The sequence below is a fragment of the Microcaecilia unicolor genome, chromosome 7 (genome assembly GCF_901765095.1).
Source record: "Microcaecilia unicolor chromosome 7, aMicUni1.1, whole genome shotgun sequence".
Taxonomy (NCBI): Eukaryota; Metazoa; Chordata; class Amphibia; order Gymnophiona; family Siphonopidae; genus Microcaecilia; species Microcaecilia unicolor.
The window spans coordinates 68,150,765-68,172,898 of NC_044037.1; the positions used below are offsets into that span (position 1 = coordinate 68,150,765).

A 22,134-nucleotide genomic window follows, 5' to 3' on the forward strand; every position below is an offset into this window, starting at 1 on the left:
GGTCAGTTAGAAGCTGTCCTAATTATCACTACCGGATATACAAACAAAAGAATCCCCCAGTCTTTGGTAAAAAATCCAATGTGCTTCACTAGAACCAAGACTACCGCTACCTAGACAAAATAGCTGGCAATTACTCAAGCCCACACTACTAAAACATACACAAATATATTTGCTTTTTTTCAACTTTCCAAATAATTTTGTGCAAAGAGTACCCCTCAGTAAATTCCACTGTTTTCAGGCAACCAGATGTATATTGCCCTGTGGCATAGCACTTCTTTCATCGGGCTACTCTTTTTTTTTTTCTTTGTTGTGAGTGTGCTGTTAATATCTTATAGTGATACAATCGTTATAATTGTCAAGCCTCTTAAGACTTGTTTAACTTTAAAGCCTCAATATCTTGAAGTATAACCTTGGCACACCTGAAGTCTCTATTATTTTCTGAAGTTTCTTTTTATTGAATAAATACAGATAATTTACTCACAGTCATGATGTTCAGAATTGTTGCCCCAGACTCCGTAAGTCTGAGAGCTGTATCAGTAGTTGGAGGTAGAAATCTGAAGAGAGGCAGCTTTATTGCAGAAGTGGGAAATAGTTGAACAGAGAGAAGTATCTCGGAGCTAGGTGACTGGAAAGTGCAATATCTCATTAAGAAGATATATTCAAGGTAAAAAACCAAGTTTGTTCCAGGGAGTTTTAGCAGGGCAAGTGCTGTTTCAAGCAAGATGGAGAATGCCTCATGGCGAGGGGGAGAGAGAGGCTAAGAAGGGCTCACACAGGCCCAGGGAGGAGGGGATAAATAGACCAATGGGGACAGAGCCTGCCATCGGGTAGGAAGGGGTGGTCCTAGAGGACAGCCTTCGAGTGGAGAGAAAGGTCGTACCTGGCTGGCCTCTCAGGACAGAGATAGTAAGAATGACCAGGAAATGATAGCAGGTAGACAAAGGAGCCAAGCTTGGCTGAGAAAGAGAGGAGGTCTGGGCTGCAGCACAAACCAATGATAATAGTTCTTATACAGACAAGCAAGTGTGGCTGCATTGCCTGTGAACTACATTACACACAATGCATTGCTCATATCTTTGCAGTGAGAACTACAGCAATGAAACTTCTTAAAAGTGAGAACAACAGTAAAAGCATTAAACACATTTTAGGATCACACTATAAACTAGTACGAGGCTGTCAGAGAACAGAACAATAATGTTTTAAACTAATCTAGTCAATCAATTAAAAACGTGAACTTATATTTGTCATTTTGTCAGTGTTCTCAGAGAAGTCCTTGCTTCACTGACTGAAAGAACAGGAACAACTGGTCTCCGACTTCCTTCCCCTCAGGGACTCGGGTTAAAGCAGTCTTCTCTTAATGAAACAAGTTGTAAGACATTCACCATGTTCACTGCAGTAGCTTATATAGGCGCCCATCTTGAAGCAGGAAACGGAAATCACTCTGCTGACGTCACTACATAATAAAAAGGTTTTTTTTGTATAATTATGTGCAAAATTCTATGTACACACACAGACATACCTTCATGACATTATTACTTCATGACATAATTGATGAATATACTCTCAAATAGAAAATCCCCAAACAAATTACAGTCTCAAATAATAGTTCCACTCAATGTTCTCATTCAACCCTTTTGGGCTGATAGCCTGTAATTTGTAAATCCACCATTGTTCCCAGTGGGTTAAGACCAAAACCCGATCCCCACCGGAAGGAGTTTCAGGAACGTGGTCTATAATAAACCACTGTAAGTCCGTGAACTTATGATTGAATTGTAGACAGTTACAAGGGGAGCTGCCAAATTTCTTGTTGCAAGCTTTTGTGTTCTGTCAATCAAATTCTTATTCTCCTTTTGGTGCATCCTACATAATATAGATGGCACGGACATTTGATTATATACACCACAAATGCCGATTGACACGTAGTGATGTGACTCAATCTGTATGTTTGCTGTATCCCAGGATATGTCCATTCTTGCATAACACTCGTTTGAGAGTAAAACTGACACTCCCCACAGTGTTGATGTAGACTAGAGAGTTGCACGGGGACTGGAATCTTACCCATCCCCAAAAAATTTAACCCGTCCCCGCAAGAATTTAATCCATCCCCGTAAGAATTTAATGGTACATAAAATAAAATTCCAGTCAGCTCCCTCAGTCTCTCTCTGGATTTGAGCCACAGCACTGTAGGCAAGGAAGGAACGGAAGTTGGAACACTCTGGTGCGCACATGTAAGACTTGTCTCTGAATCACTTGCACTGTGTGCTGAGAGGTCGCCACATGCACGCACCAGTAGGTCAGGTGACATCTGATTCTCGTGCCTGTGTCAGAGCTGAGGTCTGTGCACCAGCCTGGTAGCAAAGAGGATTAATAGTAACATAGTAAGTGACAGCAAATAGACCTGAACGGTCCATCCACTCTGCCAATAGTCACACTCATGATCAATTCATCATTAAATCAACGAGTGTGATATTATATACTTGATTATAGTCTTTCTTTCGTGTTTCTGGAACAAAGACCACAGAAGTCTATCTGGCCCTATCCTTATGTTCCAACTACTGGAGTTGCCGTTGAAGCTCACTCCAGTCTATTCGTCTTCTCATTTGCGGGACACAGACCGTAAAAGTCTGTCCAGCACTGTCCTCATGTTCCAGTCACTGAAGTTGCTGTCTAAGCCCTTTCCAGCCCATCCTAAACCAGATTGCCATGTATGAGCCACAGAACATACAAGTCTGCCAGGTATCAGCCCTAGTTCATCACAGCCAGAGTCGCCATCTAAGCGTCACTTGCCACATCCACACACATGCAGCCATTTAAGGTTAGGTTTTATATAACTTCCATTTTCTAATTAGAGATCCTCTGTGTTCATCCCACGCCTTTTTGAATTCCGTCATCATTGGTGAGTCTACCACCTCCTTAATGGAAGACTTTCCACATTTGTGCTGTTAAAGCAAGGAAGAAGAAGAGGAGGAGAAGACAGCACTCAAAGAAATTGGTGTTCGGTAGTTGAGAGGCTGGTGCAGGTGCAGCTTACACTTCTACGAGAAGACCGCAGAACTGCTTCCATCCCCGCGGGAACCCCGTTCCCGTGCAACTCTCTAATGTAGACCTTCCTTGGTCCACTGATTGTCATCAATTAAGGAAGTGTGGACCAAATTGATTTTAAGGTTCCGTCCCCGTGTGTACACAATACATGGACGTTGCATGAAAGTAGGGTGAAATGTAAGGACTTGCCAATGTTTATGCAATAGTTGGGCTACTTTGGGAGCCAAAGTGGAAAATCCCAGCATACAAACTAAATTATCCATCCATTCTTTAGGTCTATCTAATAACAGTAAAGACCGTTGTGCGTACCATGCTCTCTTGTAAGCCTGACGTATGCAAGCTTCAGAATAACCCTGTTCCTGGAGTCTAGATGACAACTCCTTAGCCTGTTGTTTGAATGTAACATCTGTGGTGCATATTCTACGCAAACGTAGAAATTGTCCCAACAGGCAAGGACCATTTTAATCTATGAGGATGATGACTGTTGAACGATAACAAGGTGTTACGATCTATGGGTTTATGGTAAACAGTGGTATGTAATTCTCTATGTGCTTTGTAAATCCACGTATCAAGAAAAGAGATGTTCATCTCATTTTTAGTCATGATAAATTTCAGGCAAGGATCCACACTGCTTAACCACCTCAAAAATAGAGACAGCTGATAATCTGTAGATTGCCAAATAGTAACATAGTAGATGACGGCAGAAAAAGACCTGCACGGTCCATCCAGTCTGCCCAACAAGACAACTCATGTGTGCTACTTTTGTGTATACCCTACTTTGATTTGTACCTGTGCTCTTCAGGGCACAGACCGTATATGTCTGCCCAGCACTAGCCCCGCCTCCCAACCACCGGCTCTGGCATAGACCGTATAAGTCTGCCCAGCGCTATCCCTGCCTCCCAACCTCCAGTCCTGCCTCCCACCACTGGCTCTGGCACAGACCGTATAAGTCTGCCCCGCACTATCCCCGCCTCCCAACCTCCAGCCCCGCCTCCCACTACCGGCTCTGCTATCCAATCTCGGTTAAGCTCCTGAGGATCCTTTCCTTCTGAACAGGATTCCTTTATTTATCCCACGCATGTTTGAATTCCGTTACCGTTTTCCTCTCCACCACCTCCCGCGGGAGGGCATTCCAAGCATCCACCACTCTTTCCGTGAAGAAATACTTCCTGACATTTTTCTTGAGTCTGCCCCCCTTCAATCTCATTTCATGTCCTCTCGTTCTACCGCCTTCGTATCTCCGGAAAAGGTTCATTTGCGGATTAATACCTTTCAAATATTTGAACGTCTGTATCATATCACCCCTGTTTCTCCTTTCCTCCAGGGTATACATGTTCAGGTCAGCAAGTCTCTCCTCATACGTCTTGTTACGCAAATCCCATACCATTCTCGTAGCTTTTCTTTGCACCGCTTCGATTCTTTTTACATCCTTAGCAAGATACAGCCTCCAAAACTGAACACCAACGACTTATACAGAGGCTTCAACACCCCCTTTCTTCTGCTGGTCACACCTCTCTCTATACAGCCCAACAACCTTCTAGATACAGCCACCGCCTTGTCACACTGTTTCGTCACCTTCAAATCCTCAGATACTATCACCCCAAGGTCCCTCTCCCCGTCTGACCCTATCAGACTCTCGCCACCTAACACATACGTCTCCCGTGAATTTCTATTCCCTAAGTGCATCACTTCGCATTTCTTCGCATTGAATTTTAATCGCCAGACCTTAGACCATTGTTCTAGCTTCTTCAAATCCTTTTTCATGTTTTCCACTCCCTCCGGAGTGTCCACTCTGTTACAGATCTTAGTATCATCCGTAAATAGGCAAACTTTACCTTCTAACCCTTCGGCAAGGTCACTCACAAATATATTGAACAGAATCGGCCCCAGCACCGATCCTTGAGGCACTCCACTACTCAACTTTCCCTCCTCCGAGCTAACTCCATTCACCACCACCCTCTGGCGTCTGTCCGTCAACCAGTTCCTAATCCAGTTCACCACTTTAGGTCCTATCTTCAGCCCATCCAGTTTATTTAAAAGCCTCCTGTGGGGAACCGTGTCAAAAGCTTTGCTGAAATCTAAGTAGATTACGTCCATAGCTCGTCCCTGATTCAATTCTCCTGTCACCCAATCAAAAAACTCAATGAGATTCGTTTGGCACGATTTCCCTTTGGTAAAACCATGTTGTCTCGGATCTTGCAACTTATTGGCTTCCAGGAAATTCACTATCCTTTCCTTCAGCATCGCTTCCATTACTTTTCCAATAACCGAAGTGAGGCTTACCGGCCTGTAGTTTCCAGCTACTTCCCTATCACCACTTTTGTGAAGAGGGACCACCTCCGCCATTCTCCAATCCCTCGGAACATCTCCCGTCTCCAAGGATTTATTAAACAAATCTTTAAGAGGACCCGTCAGGACCTCTCTGAGCTCCCTTAATATCCTGGGGTGGATCCCGTCCGGTCCCATGGCTTTGTCCACCTTTAGCTTTACAAGTTGTTCATACACACTCTCTTCTGTAAATGATGCTGTATCCACTCCACTATCATTTGTACTTTTTCCAGTCCATCGCAGTCCTGCTCCAGGATTTTCTTCTGTGAAAACAGAACAAAAGTATCTATTTAGCAAATTTGCTTTTCCTTCATCACTATCTACATAGCGGTTCGCAGTATCTTTTAGTCTCACAATATATCATCTATGAATCGGTGCCAATGGGAAATGTTAGTAAACCAACCGGTATTATAAAGATGACGTTCCTCAAAGTCGCTAACATATAAATTTGCCTGATGGACATTGAGGATGTGACATCAGAAGCATTACATGTCACTTTGGATATTGAGTCTTTGTATTCAAATATCCCTCAAGAAGCAGCTCTGACTATTGTAGAATGAACATTAGCCATAAGACCCCAAGGTGAGAGAATTCCATCCACATTTCTGTAGTCTTTGGCCAAATTAGTATTGAAGAAGAATTATTTTATGTTCGACTCACTTTTTTCTCCAAACGAAGGGCGTTGCCATGGGCACAGCAGTAGCAAACTGATTTCAAAAAATACATTGGAAATTAAAGTTTTGTCTGAGGCAATCCTGACCCAGGAATGAATAAACACCCAACAGTACTCTGAAGTTAATCAGACTGGGGAAAAGCTTTGTAAAGTGGAAAATTTAAGCCAAGTCTCAATTAAGGAAACTACCTTACGTAGGATAGAATATCTAGAAAACCAATCAAGGAAACTTAATTTGAGACTAACTAATTTTCCAAGATCTCCGTTGATATCACCTGTGGATATGGTTAAAAGATATATGGTTGAGGTCCTGGGGATGTCGAGTGAATCACTGCCTCCTATAGTTTGTGTATATTATCTTCAGAATGTAAAATCTGGAAATGGAATAGATTTACCTCAAATGGGAGATGGTATGAACTTAACATCCTTTTTGGAATCGTCAATAGAAGTTATTACTCAAAGATGTACTGCTATAGTGACTTTTGCCCTGGAGATGGATAGCGATGCCGTTATGAGACTATTCTTCAGACATTTGGACTCGCTGTTCTTTGGTGCTAACATAAGAATTTACCCAGCTATATCTAGGGAGATACAGAAGAGGCGCAAGGCCTTTTTGGCGCTGCGTCAATGGACTTTAGCTTTAGGGGCTAATTTTGTCCTTAAATTTCCATGTATATGTCGACTATTATATCAATCAAAAATTTTTCAATTCTTTGACCCGAGGCAGCTTGAGGAATTTTTGGTTTCTAAAGAAGAAGTAAATGTAAACGTGAATGTGTGATTAACAGAAAGGGCACTGCATAAGATAGCTTGGAGGAATGAAATAGGGTGCTGGCAATTTCCGTGTAGATTAGTCTAACTATATATATTATATAATTGTATAATTATATGATTATATTTTATTTTCCTTTCTTGGATCTAGTAGGGTTGTTTTCCTATGTTGTGGTCGATGGGATTTAGATTATTTCACCGTATGTATGTCATGATTGTGGTCAGAACCCCTCTCAAACTTACCTTATTTCTGGTGGTCAGCTTCCTAGCTGGCTTCTGTTTCTTCAGTCTGTCCTTTCTGAGCTAGCTCTGTCTCTCTGTGCTGGCTGCTTCCAGCAGCATGTCCCTAATTGCTTTACTATACTGCAGCTGTGTGTGTTACCTGAGCTAGCTGCCTCTGTGTGCTGGTTGCTTCCAGTGTGGCTCTAATTGCTCTGCTATACTGCAGCTGTGGGGGTTAAGCCTGAGTTAGCTCTAGCTCTGTTTCAGTATGCTGTCTGCCTGGGTCTGATAGTGGTGACATCATCGGGCAGGGCCTTGATAAGGAAGTGGTGTTCCTCCCTTCAGGGCCTTTTGCAACGTTTGCTTAGTCGTTTGCTTTAGGTCCAGGTTAGTGGTAGTGCAGTGTGCACTTTTGATCTGTGTTAGCTTCCCAGCTTTTCCCTTGTGGCTTGTGTGTTTAGCTTTCCTGCTTTTCCCTTTTAGCTTCCCTGCTTCCCCTTTTGGTGCTTTAGAAGCACTTCTGTGTTGGGGGCTTTGGAAGCTCTTCTGTGTTTGGTGCTTTAGAAGCACTTCTGACTTCTGTGTTTAGCTTCCCTGTTTTTTCCCTTGTGGCTCCCCTGTCTTCCCTTTTAGTGCTAGGAGCTCTGCTGGTAGTTTGATGCTTAGGAGCACCGTAGTTAGTTTAGGGTTGTAGAGCTGTTGTGCTTGGTGCTTAGGAGCACCTGTGCTAGTTTATGTGTTTAGGTTCCCTGTTCTTTCCCTGTTGCTCGCCTGCTTTTCCTAGTGGTGCTATTGGTAGCACTTCTATTAGTATAGGGCTTAGGAAGTCCTTTTGTTGGTTTATTGTTAGGAACACTTTTGTTGGTTTCTGTTTGGAGTTCTTCTGTTGGTTAGGGCTTGGGAGCATTTATGTCAGTTTAGGATTTAGGAGTACTGCTGTTTCCAGCTTGTTCTAGTCCTGGTCCCTGTGTCATCCAGTATCCGGTAAGTCCTGCCGGCCACTCAAACCCAGGCGCTCAACCCTTGGGGGGGCAGTGGCTAAGTGCAGGTGAAGCTGTACGGACCAGTCCAGGGTGCTCCAGACCAGTGTGTTTCGGTCTAGTGTGTTCCAGTCCGGTGTGTTCCAGTCCTGTCCTCCAGTCCGTGTGTTCCGGCTTGCTGGGCGGTGCCTGCAGTCCCTGCTGGTGCCGGTGTGCTTGCCCAGCATTGGTTGGTGGGTTTTGCCTGCTGCTGTCGCTCCTCGTCAGCAGCCCAAGGGCTCACGTTTGCTCCAGAGCCTGGCCCCACGGGCTCTGAACCTGAGAACCTGACAGATTGCAAAAGGCCATGAGCCCGGCAAGATCACCCGCCCAGATGGGGTCCAGCTCCGTCGTTGTTCTTGATCCTTCCATGACGCTTCATAAGTATCATGGTAAACTTTTGTCTCATCCTGTTTTAAAGAAGACCCCTGAAGCAGCATGTCCGGCTGCTCGGGATCGTGGAAAACCCGGGATCGTGGTGTTCCTCCCTTCAGAGGATATAAAACATCTCCTAACCAAAATATCAGATTGATATATGCTTTTTCTTAGGAAGAATTTTAAATATTCAGAGTTATATACCTATAAACAAAGCAAGGGCTTGAAGCCTGCAAAATTATATTTTCATTGTTATTTTTAGTATTTTTATTATTATTATTAATAGCAGAAAGGGTGTCCAGTCAACTAAAAAGTCCCTAGGTACTTATGAATGTAATATTTATCATATGTAATGACAATGATGTGTTTTTTCCAAGTATTTGCCTATTGTTTGATTTTTATTTCTTTTTTTTTCATTGAGAGGCGTTCAGTGATTATATATTTGCATGGGCTAAGAGGGCGGGTCAGCTTCACTGATTCCCAGTCCTATATACAGTTTGAGCATACTTTTTACCTCATATTGGGCACCTTTTAGAAAGCGGTGATAAGCTCAACGCGGGCTTACTGCTCCCTAAAAAGGAAGTACGCCGGGCTACCTCTGCAGCTCAGCGGTAGTTCCCACCCCCAGTGCGCCGTCACATCTGGTGCTATAAAAGTATTTAAATTTTTGTAGCGCCGGCATGTACTCAGTTACCGCTGGGTTAGCGTGGAATCCCTTACTGCCACCCATTGGACTCCCCCTGAAATTACCACGCAGCAAGTGCTTCACTTGCTGCACGTCCATTTCTTGAAAAAAAGAAAGACCTACCTTTTACCCGCTGCAGTAAAATGGGCCTTGGTTTAAGTCAAAAGCATACGCCGACGCCGGCCCCCTTTTTGCGGCAGCTTAGTAAAAGGGGCCCATTGTCTTTTTGAGTGTAGAATTATTATTTTTGTGTTGTTCAGTTTTGATCTAGCACAGTAGTTTTCAAATCTGTCCTGGGGGACCTCCAGCCAGTCAGGTTTTCAGGATATCCACCATGAATATAAATGAGAGAGATCTGCATCCTACTAACTCCATTAAAGGCAAATCTCTCATGTACACATTCATTAGGGATATTCTAAAAACCTATCTGGCTAGTGGTCCTTCAAGACAGGTTTGAGAACCACTGATCTTGCATATTCCAGTTTCATACCTTTATACTGTGTGTTCATCCTCCTCTTCAGTTTGTTCCTGAAATATAAGCAAAAGTCAACCTTGTAAAATATTGTTCTACTACAGGGATCATGTCCCTGAGTGTAAATATGAAGCAAGAACCTGCGTTAGAAAATGAAATTCACTAAAAATATGCAGTACAGAATTTTTCTAAAGTTTGCATCAAAATAAAATTAAAATATACTTAAAATATACATGCATCATTTTATTTTAAAATCTGTACATTAAAAAATACAATAGGACTTGCTTTAGTAATGTTAAGCATCACTTTCTCTCAGTGTTGTCTTCATTTGCTTGGTTGAGGAACGTATGTTTATTCAGTGATTTATCAACCATCATTCCAACAGATATCAAAAGTTAAATAAACAAAGCCTTTAAAATAGCAGTTTACAATAAAATATATTAGATTCAAAAATAGAGATGAAATTAAAAGAGAGAACAAAATCAGCCATTTCCATGAAGAGACCATGAGCCCTAGTCATACTAAAGCTGGGAGCCACAAGACATGGATGTCTAGGGATTATTCCTACTTCTCCCCCCAACCATCCATCAGGGACTCTATGGGGTCCTTTCAACTAAGAAGCACTAAAAAATTGTGGTTGTGCACAGGTTTTGGGCACGTGCCGATCCATGTTTTAGCTCGCCTGTAAAAAAGGCCTTTTTTTGTGTGCTGAAAATGGACGTGCGGCAAAATCAAAATTGCCGCACATCCATTTTGGGTCAGAGACCTTACCGCCAGCCATTGACCTAGCGGTAAAGAATCTGGGCGGTAATGACCTATGAGCGTCAACTGCACTTGGTGGGCATTCATTATACGCACCCGAAAATAAAAAAATATTTTTTGGACATGTGCCAAAAATGAAATTACCACAATAGCCATGTGGAAGTCGGGTGGTAACTCCATTTCGGTGCACGTTGGACGTGCATAGACGCTTGAGCGGCTTAGTAAAAGGGCCCCTATGGTAGAAGCCAGAAGAGGGAATCAGAGGAATTGGAGAATGTTGGATTGGTGCATCAGCTCAGTGGGGTGGTTAGTTTTTCCCTGCACATGCCTGGCCCTTTAAAAGACTACAGCTGCAGCAACACAAAAATTCAATTTACCATGCGACTCACTAACCTGCAGTACTGTAGTAAATTTTATTGCAAATAGCACATTTTACCCATAGCTTACAAAGCCTGCAGTACTGTGGGCATGTCTTTTAGGTGCACGCTGGGCCATTTTTTTTACCATGGCTGGGAAAAAGGCAATTTTTTAATGGGCCGAGAAATGGGCCTGCGCTAACATTAAAACTAGCGTGCACCTATTTATGGCCTGAGCCCTTACCACCACCCATTGACTTAGCAGTAAGGACTCATGCGCTACCCACGTAACTAAGCTGCTTGCGCCAACATGGATGGGCTGCCTGTTACCGTCGCAAACACCCCCTGTGGTAGAAAACAGAAAATTATTTTCTACCGCGGGATTTGGCATACACCAAAATTGGAATTACCAGTGGGCACACATGCTACCCCAGCAGTAGTGCCAATTGGGTGTGTGATAGCCCTCCTGCGCCTTTGAAAAAGGGCTCCTATGCCTCTTAAGAGTCAACATTCAAAAGGGTTTAACAGAGCAGGAGAGGCTCGTACCCTGTTAAATACTGCTTATCTGGATGGTTGCTGATATTAGGTAGCAATTCACTGGGTGGTGCCACTGAATCTCTCTGCTAACCAGCCATTCCCTAACCAGTTAGGTTATGGGTGGTCCAGGGGTGGAGCTAGTACTTTGCCACTTGGTGGTAATAGACTAGTATCTGGCTACGGAAACGCATAAAGTTCGGGCAGCAAAAAGGCTATCCTAACCTTGGAGGGGCTACGGGTAGTGTGCGCCAAATTAGCACTGCTGCTGGGGTAGCGCAAGTGCCCGGCGGTAATTCTGAGGTTGGCGCACCCTGGTTCCCGTGGTAGAAAATATTTTTCGATTTTCTACTGCGTGGGCATTCCTGGTGGTAATCAGCAGCACAGCCACATTGGCGCGTGCTGCATGATTACTGCGTGGGTAGTGTGTGGCTGGTGATAAGGGCTCAGGCTATAAATAGGCATGTGCTACTGTTCATTTTGCCCTTTTTCCCAGCCACGGTAAAAAATGACCCAGCGCGCCCCAAAACATGTGACCACACTACTGCAGGCCACATTTTTAGTAAAAGGACCCCTTTATGTGCCAAGTTAACTGGGCACTGGTCTGAATATTGGCTGATGCTAAGTTAACTTCAGGGTCAGCAAACATATCCATATATTTAATGCCAGGAGCCATGCATGCCCCAGCATTGAATATCTGGGCTAGTTCAGCCCGCACGTGGGAGCAGCTTGCAAGCTGCTTACTGCCGTGGGCTGAATATTTTCCTCTAAATACGTAAATGCAACTTTTCTATCTGCAGGTATCATCAAGGTCAGCAAGCACACAGCAGTGGGGGAGACCAAAACACTCCTTACACAAATAGTATCCAAGAAAGTACTTTATTAAATCTTCACAAAGACTCAACATGATTTGTGTTTCGGCCAAAAATAGCCTGCTTCAGAGGTCTAGATGTTCATTTATATATTGGTTACTTTCCAAAAAAAAAATACAAAAAACACTAATCCGACACATGGTATCTTCGAGAACGTAAGACTGCTTCACTGTTAAGCCAGCATGCAAGAAACTTGCACCACTGTGTGGCGGACCTGACTGGTTTGTAGCACATGCTGGCTTAACAGTGGAGCGGGGTCTTATGTTCTGAAAGATACCGACCCCTGAGGCAGGCCATTTCTGTCTGAAACATGAGTTGTGTCGGGTCTTGTGAAGATTTAATAAAGTACCTTTTGGAACACCATTTGTGTGAGGAGGTTTTTGGTCTCCTCCACTGTTGTGTGCTTGCTGTGTGTATCCATGGAGATTAATTCTTCTGTGCTTGTGGTTAATCATCAAGGCCAGTCCACAAAGGGGGTAATGTTATATAAGTGAATTCCCTGAGTCAAGTGCGATAGCTTTTGGGCTTGCAAACAGTATTTAAGAAATTAAATAAATAAATGCAGTAGGAATCTATTTTATAATGGAACCTTGGTGTCCAGGTTCTGATATAGAATACTAGTGCAATCCAGTATTGGCATGTCTAAAGTTTAGGCACACACAATTACCTCAGCCTTACAGCTGGTGTAAGTACAGGCACCTAAATGTGGAAGGGAAGAACACAACTTATAGTATTCTATAAGTTGCACACCTAAGGGAAGCCCCACCTATGTCCCTCCCATGCTCTTCCCCTGTGTATCCCTCTTGTAAATACCTGCTTTGTAAATTAATCAGGCATTTACAGAATAGTACACAGGGCAATTATTGGAGGAGTAACCTAGTGGTTAGTGCAGTGGACTTTGATCCTGGGGAACTGAGTTCAATTCCCACTGCAGCTCCTTGTGACTCTGGGCAAGTCACTTAACCCTCCATTGCCCCTGGTACAAAATAATTACCTCAATATATGTAAACCGCTTTGAATGTAGTTGCAAAAACCTCAGAAAGGCGGTATATCAAGTCCCATTTCATGCATGTATGTACCCACAAGCCTGTGTAAATATCAGCATTCTGTAAATGTATGCATGTAATACATGTGTAAACATAAACACTCAGGAATTGCCTTCAAATTGCTAACTACATATCTACCTTTCCTGAACAAAAAAGGCAACTATGAGGCAGAGAGGAGATAGGATAGAGGTCTATGCATTACTGAGTGGAGTGGAAAGAGTAGACGCGAATTGCTTGTTTACTCTTTCCAAAAATACTAGGATTTGAGGGCAGGCAAGGGAACTACTAAATAGTTAATTTAAAACAAACCATTGAAAATATTTCTTCACTCAATGTATAATTAAACTCTGGAATTCACTGCCAGAGACTGTGGTAAAAGCAGTTAGCTTAGCAGGGTTTAAAAAAGGTTTGGTTAATTTCCTAAAAGAAAGTCTATAAGGCATTATTAAAGATTGACTTGGGGAAAATCCATTGCTTATTTCTAGGATAAGCAGCATAAACATCTGTTTTACTGTTTTGGGATCTTGCCAGGTACTTGTAAACAGGATACAGGGATTGATGGACCTTTAGTCTATCCCAGTATGGCAACGCCACCAGCAAGCCTTTTCAGGAGGCACATCCATGCTCTGAAGTTTGAAAGCTGTACTTCAACCAAAACAGGACTGTGACCCATTACTGGGTGGTGACCTTAAGCTTGAAAACATCAATCTCCTATGCTGTTAAATGTGTATACTTTTGATACTGTTTCATGGTAGTCCTATTATTAGGTTTTAATTTGCGTTTTCAAGTTTACCTCATTTATTGTATTTGTGTTTAAATTTGGTCATTCTTACTATTGTTATGCTGTTAACAAAATGTACATTTTACATTAAACTGTACCTGCTGTACATCGCCTTGGGTGAATCTCTGTAAAAAGGTGGTTAATAAAATCCCAATATATAAACAAACACTTATCCTATATAATAATTTGCACCTCCGTCTGGATGCCTGGGTTCGTAACACACTTCCCATTGATCCGCCCTGGGGATGACGTCACAGGGCGGACCAATGGGAAGTGAGACAGAAGGGAAGCCAGCACCAGCCACCGGAGGTCTCTCTCTCTCTCTTCCCTCGGAGTGCAATGACGACCTGGGAAGGGAAGCCCCCTCCCCTCCGAGTTCCATGCCCCCCTACCTCCCTCCTTCCAGTCCCGTCCGAGTTCCACGCCCCCCCTCCTCCGAGTTCCACCGCCCCATGCCTCCCTCCCTTTCTCTCTGTGCCCCCCGAGTGGAAGCAGGACGTGTGCGGCTGCCCCTACCCTTCGTAAGTGCCGGCTGTCTCTCTTCCGAGTTCCACCACCCCGCGCCTCCCTCCCTCTCTCTCTGTGCCCTCCGAGTAGAAGCTGGACGTGTGCGGCTGCCCCTCCCCTTCGTAAGTGCCGGCTGTTATTTAAAACGTCTTACCTCCTGGTCCGCCGGCAACAGAGAAGTCGAGTAGGCATGGCACAGCGCTTCACACTGCCTTCGCTTCTGTTTCAGCTCTGCCTCTGGTCCCGCCCTTCCGCAAACAGGAAATGAGGGCGGGACCAGAGGCAGATGGTTGATGGAGTCAGCTCCAGGCTGGGTCTGAGCATCAGAATCTTGTCTATCTGTGTTATCCTATAAGAAATGGAAAGTGAAGGATCAAAACTCAAAGCAAGTTTACCCCCAAAGCCTATTGCAGTGGAAAGCTTTCAGCTATTTGGGGGGGGGGCAGCCATTCCTTGCAACTACTCACTAAGAAACCATCAGGTCAAATTTTAAACTCCACAGTTGACATTTCTTTTAAATACTGGCCATGATGTTTAAACATATTCTTAGATAATCAGTGCCAGCCACTGTCAGAATATTATTGCTGAATAATTGGGTATGCTTCTGACCACCAGATAACAGTGATATTCAATGCTGGTATGACTACTCAGGGCGGCAATTTTTCTGTCTTAAGTTGTCTGCAGTGCAATTTATATTGGTCTCATTGAGAAACTCCCTAACAAAATTCAGCTTGTGCAGACCACTTCTGCTAGATTTATAAATGCCAAAAATATGATACTCATCTTAAAATACAGAAATGTTTTGTAAAATCACCTCAAGCGTGCATCCACTTTTATGCCATGTGTGTGAAGGTATTCCTGCGAGCTTATTTTAGGTGCACTGAAGGCAGAGTTGCAATGTTCACACGTAGTTCATAAAATATGTGTGTACACATACAGAATCCTTTTTCAGAGCAGGTTTAAATTTGTGTGTGCACATATGCACACTATTGGGGCTGTAACTGGGAGTTTCTTTTATAAAGGCAGATAAACATCTATGGGGCCCTTTTACTAAGCCATGTAAGCGTCTACGTGCACCCAACATGTACCAAAATGGAGTTACCGCCTGGCTACTGCATGGATCTTGTGGTAATTTCATTTTTGGTGTGTATCCGAAAAATAATTTTTATTTTATGGTGTGCATCCACTACGCGTGCCAACTGGCATTTGACGCACAAAGGTCAATACCACCTGGTTACTGCATGAGACTTTACCGCTAGGGCAATGGCTGGCGGTAAGGTCTCAGACCCAAAATGAACATGCACCAATTTTGAATTTGCCGCACGTCCATTTCTGGCAAAATTTTAAAAAAGGCATTTTTTGCAGGCACGCTGAAAAATGGATCTGCGCGCACCCAAGACACACGCCTACACTACCGCAGCCATTTTTCAGCACACCTTAGTAAAAGGACCCCTATGTTTTATTAAAAAAATAGCTCTAATATAGGAGCCTTTTTAGACATCTGCATCCTATCAAACTACCTCAATGAGGTTACATGAAAATACTATTAAAACAAATATTTTTTCACTCAAAGAATAGTTAAGCTCCGAAACTCTTTGCCAGAGGATGTGGTAACAGCAGTTAGCATATCTGGGTTTAAAAAAAGGTTTGGAAAATTTCCTGGAGGAAAAGTCCATAGTCTGTTATTGAAATGCACAAGGGGGAAGCCACTGCTTGCCCTGTGATTGGTAGCATAGATTTCTGCCAGGTCCTTGTGACTTGGCTTGGCCACTGTTGGAAGCAGGATATTGGGCAAGATGGACCATTGGGCTGACTCAGTATGGATATTCTTATGTTCTTATGTCTATAGCTGTTTTTCAGAGATCCAAATGAAAATAGTACTGGTAGAATAAACTTGCCAATTATTTTATTAAAAGTGAATTAATGCAAATTTAAAGAACATAAAACTCAACTTGGCTGGCTCATATTCCATTTCCATGGCATAGTTTGAGTATATTTGTTACAGACATGCTGTGATTTTTGTAGTTATCACAAATCTGCTTTTGCATTGATAATCTTCATGTCTGATTTTTACTGCTGACAGTCTACAGGTGACCAAAAACATACACAGAGAAGGTACGAAATACAAGACAAAGTCCAAAACAGCAAAAAGAAAGCACTAAGGGCCTCTTTTGCTTAGGCGAACTAGCGTTGTTAGCATGCGCTAAAAATAAGCACGTGCTAAACGCTAGAGATGCCAATGTATTCCTATGGGTGTCTCTAGCGTTTAGTGCATGCCTACTTTTAGTGCACGCGAAAAACACTAGCGCACCTTAGTAAAACACCCCATAAGACCCTTCAAAACGGAAACACAAATCCTTTTAATCATATAACTTGAATACCAATCTTGTGTTAATGGCCTGACATGGGCCATGTTTCGGCGCACAGCGTCTGCGACAGGGCTTTACAATGAATATGTATGTTCACCTTTAATATGCAAACAATATGCATGTTTACATTATTAATGTGCATGTTTCCAGGGTTCCATTTCATTGTTATATTCAGTTTCATTTTTTTTGTTATTGCTGGTATTTTTGATTTATATCATTGCATTTTTGACTGTTGATATGTCTAATTTGTATTATTGTTTATTATTCATTGTAGACCCCGGATGCGGGCACTGTGCACTGAAACACGGCCCGTATCAGGTCATTAACACAACATTGGCATTCAAGTTATATGATTAAAAGGATTTCAGGCTTATTTTCGAAAGAGGACGACACCCATCTTTCGACACAAATCGGAAGATGGGCGTCCTTCTCTTAGGGTCGCCCAAATTGGCATAATCGAAAGCTGATTTGGGGCATCCCCAACTGCTTTCCATCGCGGGGATGACCAAAGTTCCAGGAGGCGTTTCAAAGGCATAGCGAAGGCGGGACTTGGGCGTGCCTAACACATGGGCAACCTCGACCCATAATGGAAAATAGGGCGTCCCTGACAAGCACTTGGGCGACTTTACTTGGTCCTTTTTTTTTTTGTTACGACCAAGCCGTGAAAAGATGCCCAAACTGACCAGATGACCACCGGAGGGAATTGGGGATGACCTCCCCTTACTCCCCCAGTGGTCATTAACCCCCTCCCACCCTCAAAAAAACACTTTTAAAAATATATTTTGCCAGCCTCAAATGTCATACCCAGCTCCATCACAGCACTATGCAGGTCCCTGGAGCAATTTTAGTGGGTGCAGTGCACTAAATGCAGGCGGACCCAGGCCCATCCCTCTCTACCTGTTACACTTGTGGTGGTAAATGTGAGCCCTTCAAAACCCACCAGAAACCCACTGTACCCACATCTAGGTGCCCCCCTTCACCCATAAGGGCTATGGTAGTGGTGTACAGTTGTGGGGAGTGGGTTTTGGGGGGGATTTGGGGGGCTCAGCACACAAGGGAGCTATGCACCTGGGAGCAATTTCTGAAGTCCACTGCAGTGCCCCCTAGGGTGCCCGGTTGGTGTCCTGGCATGTCAGGGGGACCAGTGCACTACAAATGCTGGCTCCTCCCATGACCAAATGGCTTGGATTTGGTTGTTTCTGAGATGGGCGTCCTTGGTTTCCATTATCACCGAAAATCAGAAATGACCAAGTCTAGGGATGACCATCTCTACGGACGACCTAAATTTCAAGATTTTGTCGCCCCGACCGTATTATCGAAACAAAAGATGGACGCCCATCTTGTTTCAATAATACAGGTTTCCCCGCCCCTTCGCCGAGATGTCCTGCGAGGACATCCTCAGGAAAACTTGGGCACCCCTTTCGATTATGCCCCTCTTTGTGGTCCTGTTTTGAAGGCTCTAAGGGCTCCTTTTATAAAAGCGCACTGAAAAATGGCTTGTGGTAGTGTAGGCGTGGGTTTTGGGCGTGCGCCAATCCATTTTTTAGCATGCCTGTAAAAAAGGCCTTTTTTTTGCCGAAAATGGATGTGCGGCAAACTCAAAATTGGTGCGTGTCCATTTTGGGTCTGAGACCTTACTGCCAGCCATTGACCTAGTGGTAAAGAATCCAGGCGGTAATGACCTACATGTGTCAAATGCCACTTAGCACGCGTCCATTACGCGCGCCCGAAAATAAAAAATATTTTTCAGACGCGCGTATCGAATGTGTGCCAAAAATGAAATTACTGCAACAGCCACGCGGTAGTCGGGTGGTACCTCCATTTTGGCGCGCATTGGGTTCACATAGACTCTTACGTGGCTTAGTAAAAGGGCCCCTTAGTGCTTTCTTTTTGCTGTTTTGGACACACTGTACAGGTGAAACATGGCCATGTCAGATTTTTTGTTTTTTATATAGAACTTTCAAATGGGAAGTTAGATATTCACATTGGCACATGCTTAAGTCCCCCTGTATTTTACAGAAGCCTCTTCTGAAAGCAGTGCCTTTTTATAAACTACATGTGTACTTGCTGGCATGTCTAGCAGGAACAGTGATTTTACAAATGAAGATGCTGAAAAATAGCATGCCCCCATCTCTTACCCTTGAGTTGTTGAAGCCAGGAACATTGTGGGTTTCTGACTGCAAAAACAGCTGTTCCCAAATCAGGCCTGCTGTCTCTTTAAAAATCTGGTAGTAGGATAGGTAACTTTACTCCCCATTCCCCAAACCTCCCCCCCCCCCCGACACCACTTCATACAACTCTCCCCCCCTCCATATCTCCTGCCATCACTTCATAATCCCTCCACGTTCTTGTTCCCTCACCCCCAGCTCTTACTGGGGAGTTTCCCGGAGGTGTAGTTGGGGTTAAGCTGCTAAATAAGACCTGTGATAGATAATTTGTGATAATAGTGTTAGCATATGCTATTAATAAATGACTCACAATGCAAAGCTGTAGTCTATCCAAGACATAAATACATATATATATATGAGGGTATCCATACAAAACTCACTAATATTCCTCTGTTCTCTAATTTTTATTGCTGCATCATATATTACCCTTGTTTGAATGGCAGTCCCCAAAAACATACACTACACTTTTTGGAGTGGTTATGTATTACTTTTACAACACTACTGAAAGCTTGCTCAGGTGGAGAAACAGCCAGACACAATTTCTCTTTCAAGCTGTTTTGTGCTTCAATGAATAAAACACTCCTACATACTATACACTAGCTGCAAATCTGGAATGACGATAATGAAATATATGTTCAACTTGATGCACATTCATATCTTACCATAATAATCATTTTCTCTCAGTATGTATTAAATAGGGAACACAACTTTTATCAACTGAAAGACATCTAACAATAACAGAAATGTTCAGCAGTGCTTCCCTAGTCTCCATCCCCATGAGATGAATGCATTTCAAAACATTACATCATATGTCATGTAGACATGGGGATCAGGTGTGCGTGCTGGGAACTATTGGATGTCTGTCTAGACCACTCAGTAAATACTTTTGTTTGTATTACTGCAAGTTGATGCTTGGTTGACTCAGAAGCTGTCCTGAAATTTGCGCTGTTGGGCCATCAATACCAAAGGTGCCTAGAGGTATGAAGTGTCTTTGGAGCCTGAAAGGAATAATGGGTAAGTGCTTATATTCATTTCAAAAACTGATAGATGTACCTGGCCATTTTCAGTTCTTCTTTTCTTCTTATCTAAACAGTATTCTAAAAATAAAATATTTCTTTTACAATTTATGGGACAATTTTAGATTGATGCTTAACATGCAAAGATAAAACAAATACTGTAGTAGCAAACAATTTTGTGCAATGCACTCTATTGGCAAGCCTCGTTCATCATTCATTTCCTCAACCAATAACTTAAATTATTTCAAGGTCCTCTTATGAGTACCAGAGAAACCCATGTTCTGATCAGAAGAGAAATCCGTCATGTTGTACTCGTCATCTGTACAAGAAGGTAAAATTATGTATCATACCTGATAATTTTCTTTCCATTAATCATAGCTGATCAATCCATAGACTGGTGGGTTGTGTCCATCTACCAGCAGGTGGAGATAGAGAGCAATCCTTTTGCCTCCCTATATGTGGTCATGTGCTGCCGGAAACTCCTCAGTATGTCGATATCAAAGCTCCATCCGCAGGACTCAGCACTTAGAGAATTACACCCACAAAGGGACACTCTGCCCAGCTCACCACCGCCGAAACGGGGGAGGGGAATTAACCCAGCTCATCCCCACACAAGTGGGGGAGGGGAATCCGTCCAGCTCATCCCCGTGGAGCGGGGGAGGGACACCACACCCGCCGATGCGGGGGGATCTGGCTTATCCTGCAACCGCGGGAGGAGCTGACTGACCCTAACACCGCCGAAGCGGGAGGGGTACAAAGCTGCCCTACAGCCGCACGAAGCGGGAGGGAGTGCCGGCAGAATTTATGTCTCAATCCAGCCCCGTAAAACGGAGGGGAGAGGAATGCAGCAGCTCACTGTTACACAAACTCGTCTCAACTCTTGTAGGATCCAAGTGAAAAAACTTGAACACGAAGTCCTCCTGAAGTAACTGAAGACTAAACTTGAACCTAAAATTCAACCAGAATATAAACAGCAGATATCTGGGAGGGGCTATGGACTGATCAGCTATGATTAATGGAAAGAAAATTATCAGGTATGATACATAATTTTACCTTCCATATCATCAAGCTGATCAATCCATAGACTGGTGGGATGTACCGAAGCAGTACTCACCCAGGGCGGGACATTGAAATCCCTGACCGCAACACTGTGGCTCCAAACCGGGCCTCCGCCCGAGCAGCCACAGTCAAGCGGTAATGCTTGGAGAATGTATGGGCCGATGCCCAAGTTGCCGCCTTGCATATCTCTTCCAAGGAGACGGACCCGGCCTCTGCCATCGAGGCCGCCTGAGCTCTTGTGGAGTGAGCCTTCAGCTGGATAGGCGGCATCTTCCCCGCGGCCACATAAGCCGCTGCAATGGCTTCCTTGACCCATCTTGCCACTGTAGGCTTAGCAGCCTGCAGACCCTTACGAGGACCTGCAAACAGGACAAACAGATGATCCGATTTCCGGAAATCATTGGTCACTTCCAAGTATCTGATGATGACACGTCTCACATCCAGATATTTGAGAGCAGAGTACTCCTCTGGGTAGTCCTCCCTACGAAAGGAAGGGAGACAGAGCTGCTGATTCACATGGAAGCGAGAAACAATCTTGGGCAGGAAGGAAGGCACTGTGCGAATAGACACTCCTGCCTCAGTGAACTGCAGAAAAGGCTCTCGACATGAGAGTGCCTGGAGCTCGGAAACTCTTCTGGCTGAAGTGATAGCCACCAAAAAGACTGCTTTCAACGTCAGGTCTTTCAGAGATGCCCTCGACAAGGGTTCAAAAGGCGGCTTCTGCAATGCTCTTAGCACCAGGTTGAGATTCCACGCAGGCACCACAGAGTGCAGAGGAGGGCGCAGGTGATTAACTCCTTTGAGAAAGCGCACCACATCTGGCTGAGAAGCCAGGGAAACACCCTTCAGGCGGCCCCTGAAGCAAGTCAGAGCCGCTACCTGGACTTTAAGGGAACTGAGCGACAGGTCTTTCTCCAGACCTTCTTGCAGGAACGCCAACACTGAAGAAATTGGAGCAGTGAAGGGAGAAAATGAGCCTGCTTCACACCACGCTGCAAAGATACGCCAAACCCTGGCGTAAGCAGTAGAAGTAGAGCGCTTCCTCGCTCTCAGCATAGTAGCGATGACCTTGTCTGA

At 43.9% G+C, this 22,134-nt stretch overlaps 1 protein-coding gene and 1 long non-coding RNA gene across 2 annotated transcripts in view; both read right to left on the reverse strand.

The window, feature by feature from the left end:
* Positions 1-779: 779 nt before the first annotated feature.
* Positions 780-20,074, reverse strand: LOC115474127. The gene is made up of 4 exons (XR_003942816.1): positions 20,036-20,074; positions 14,600-14,794; positions 9,606-9,643; positions 780-1,453 (listed from the first exon to the last, which is right to left on the reverse strand). It is a non-coding gene; the product is annotated as an uncharacterized LOC115474127 (long non-coding RNA).
* A 163-nt stretch (positions 20,075-20,237) lies between these two features.
* LOC115474996 overlaps positions 20,238-22,134 on the reverse strand; it is a 51,157-nt gene continuing 49,260 nt past the window's right edge. The window contains exon 5 of the mRNA XM_030210737.1: positions 20,238-20,317. Coding sequence (XP_030066597.1) covers positions 20,238-20,317 — 80 coding nt within the window. The remainder of the gene's footprint in view (positions 20,318-22,134) is intronic.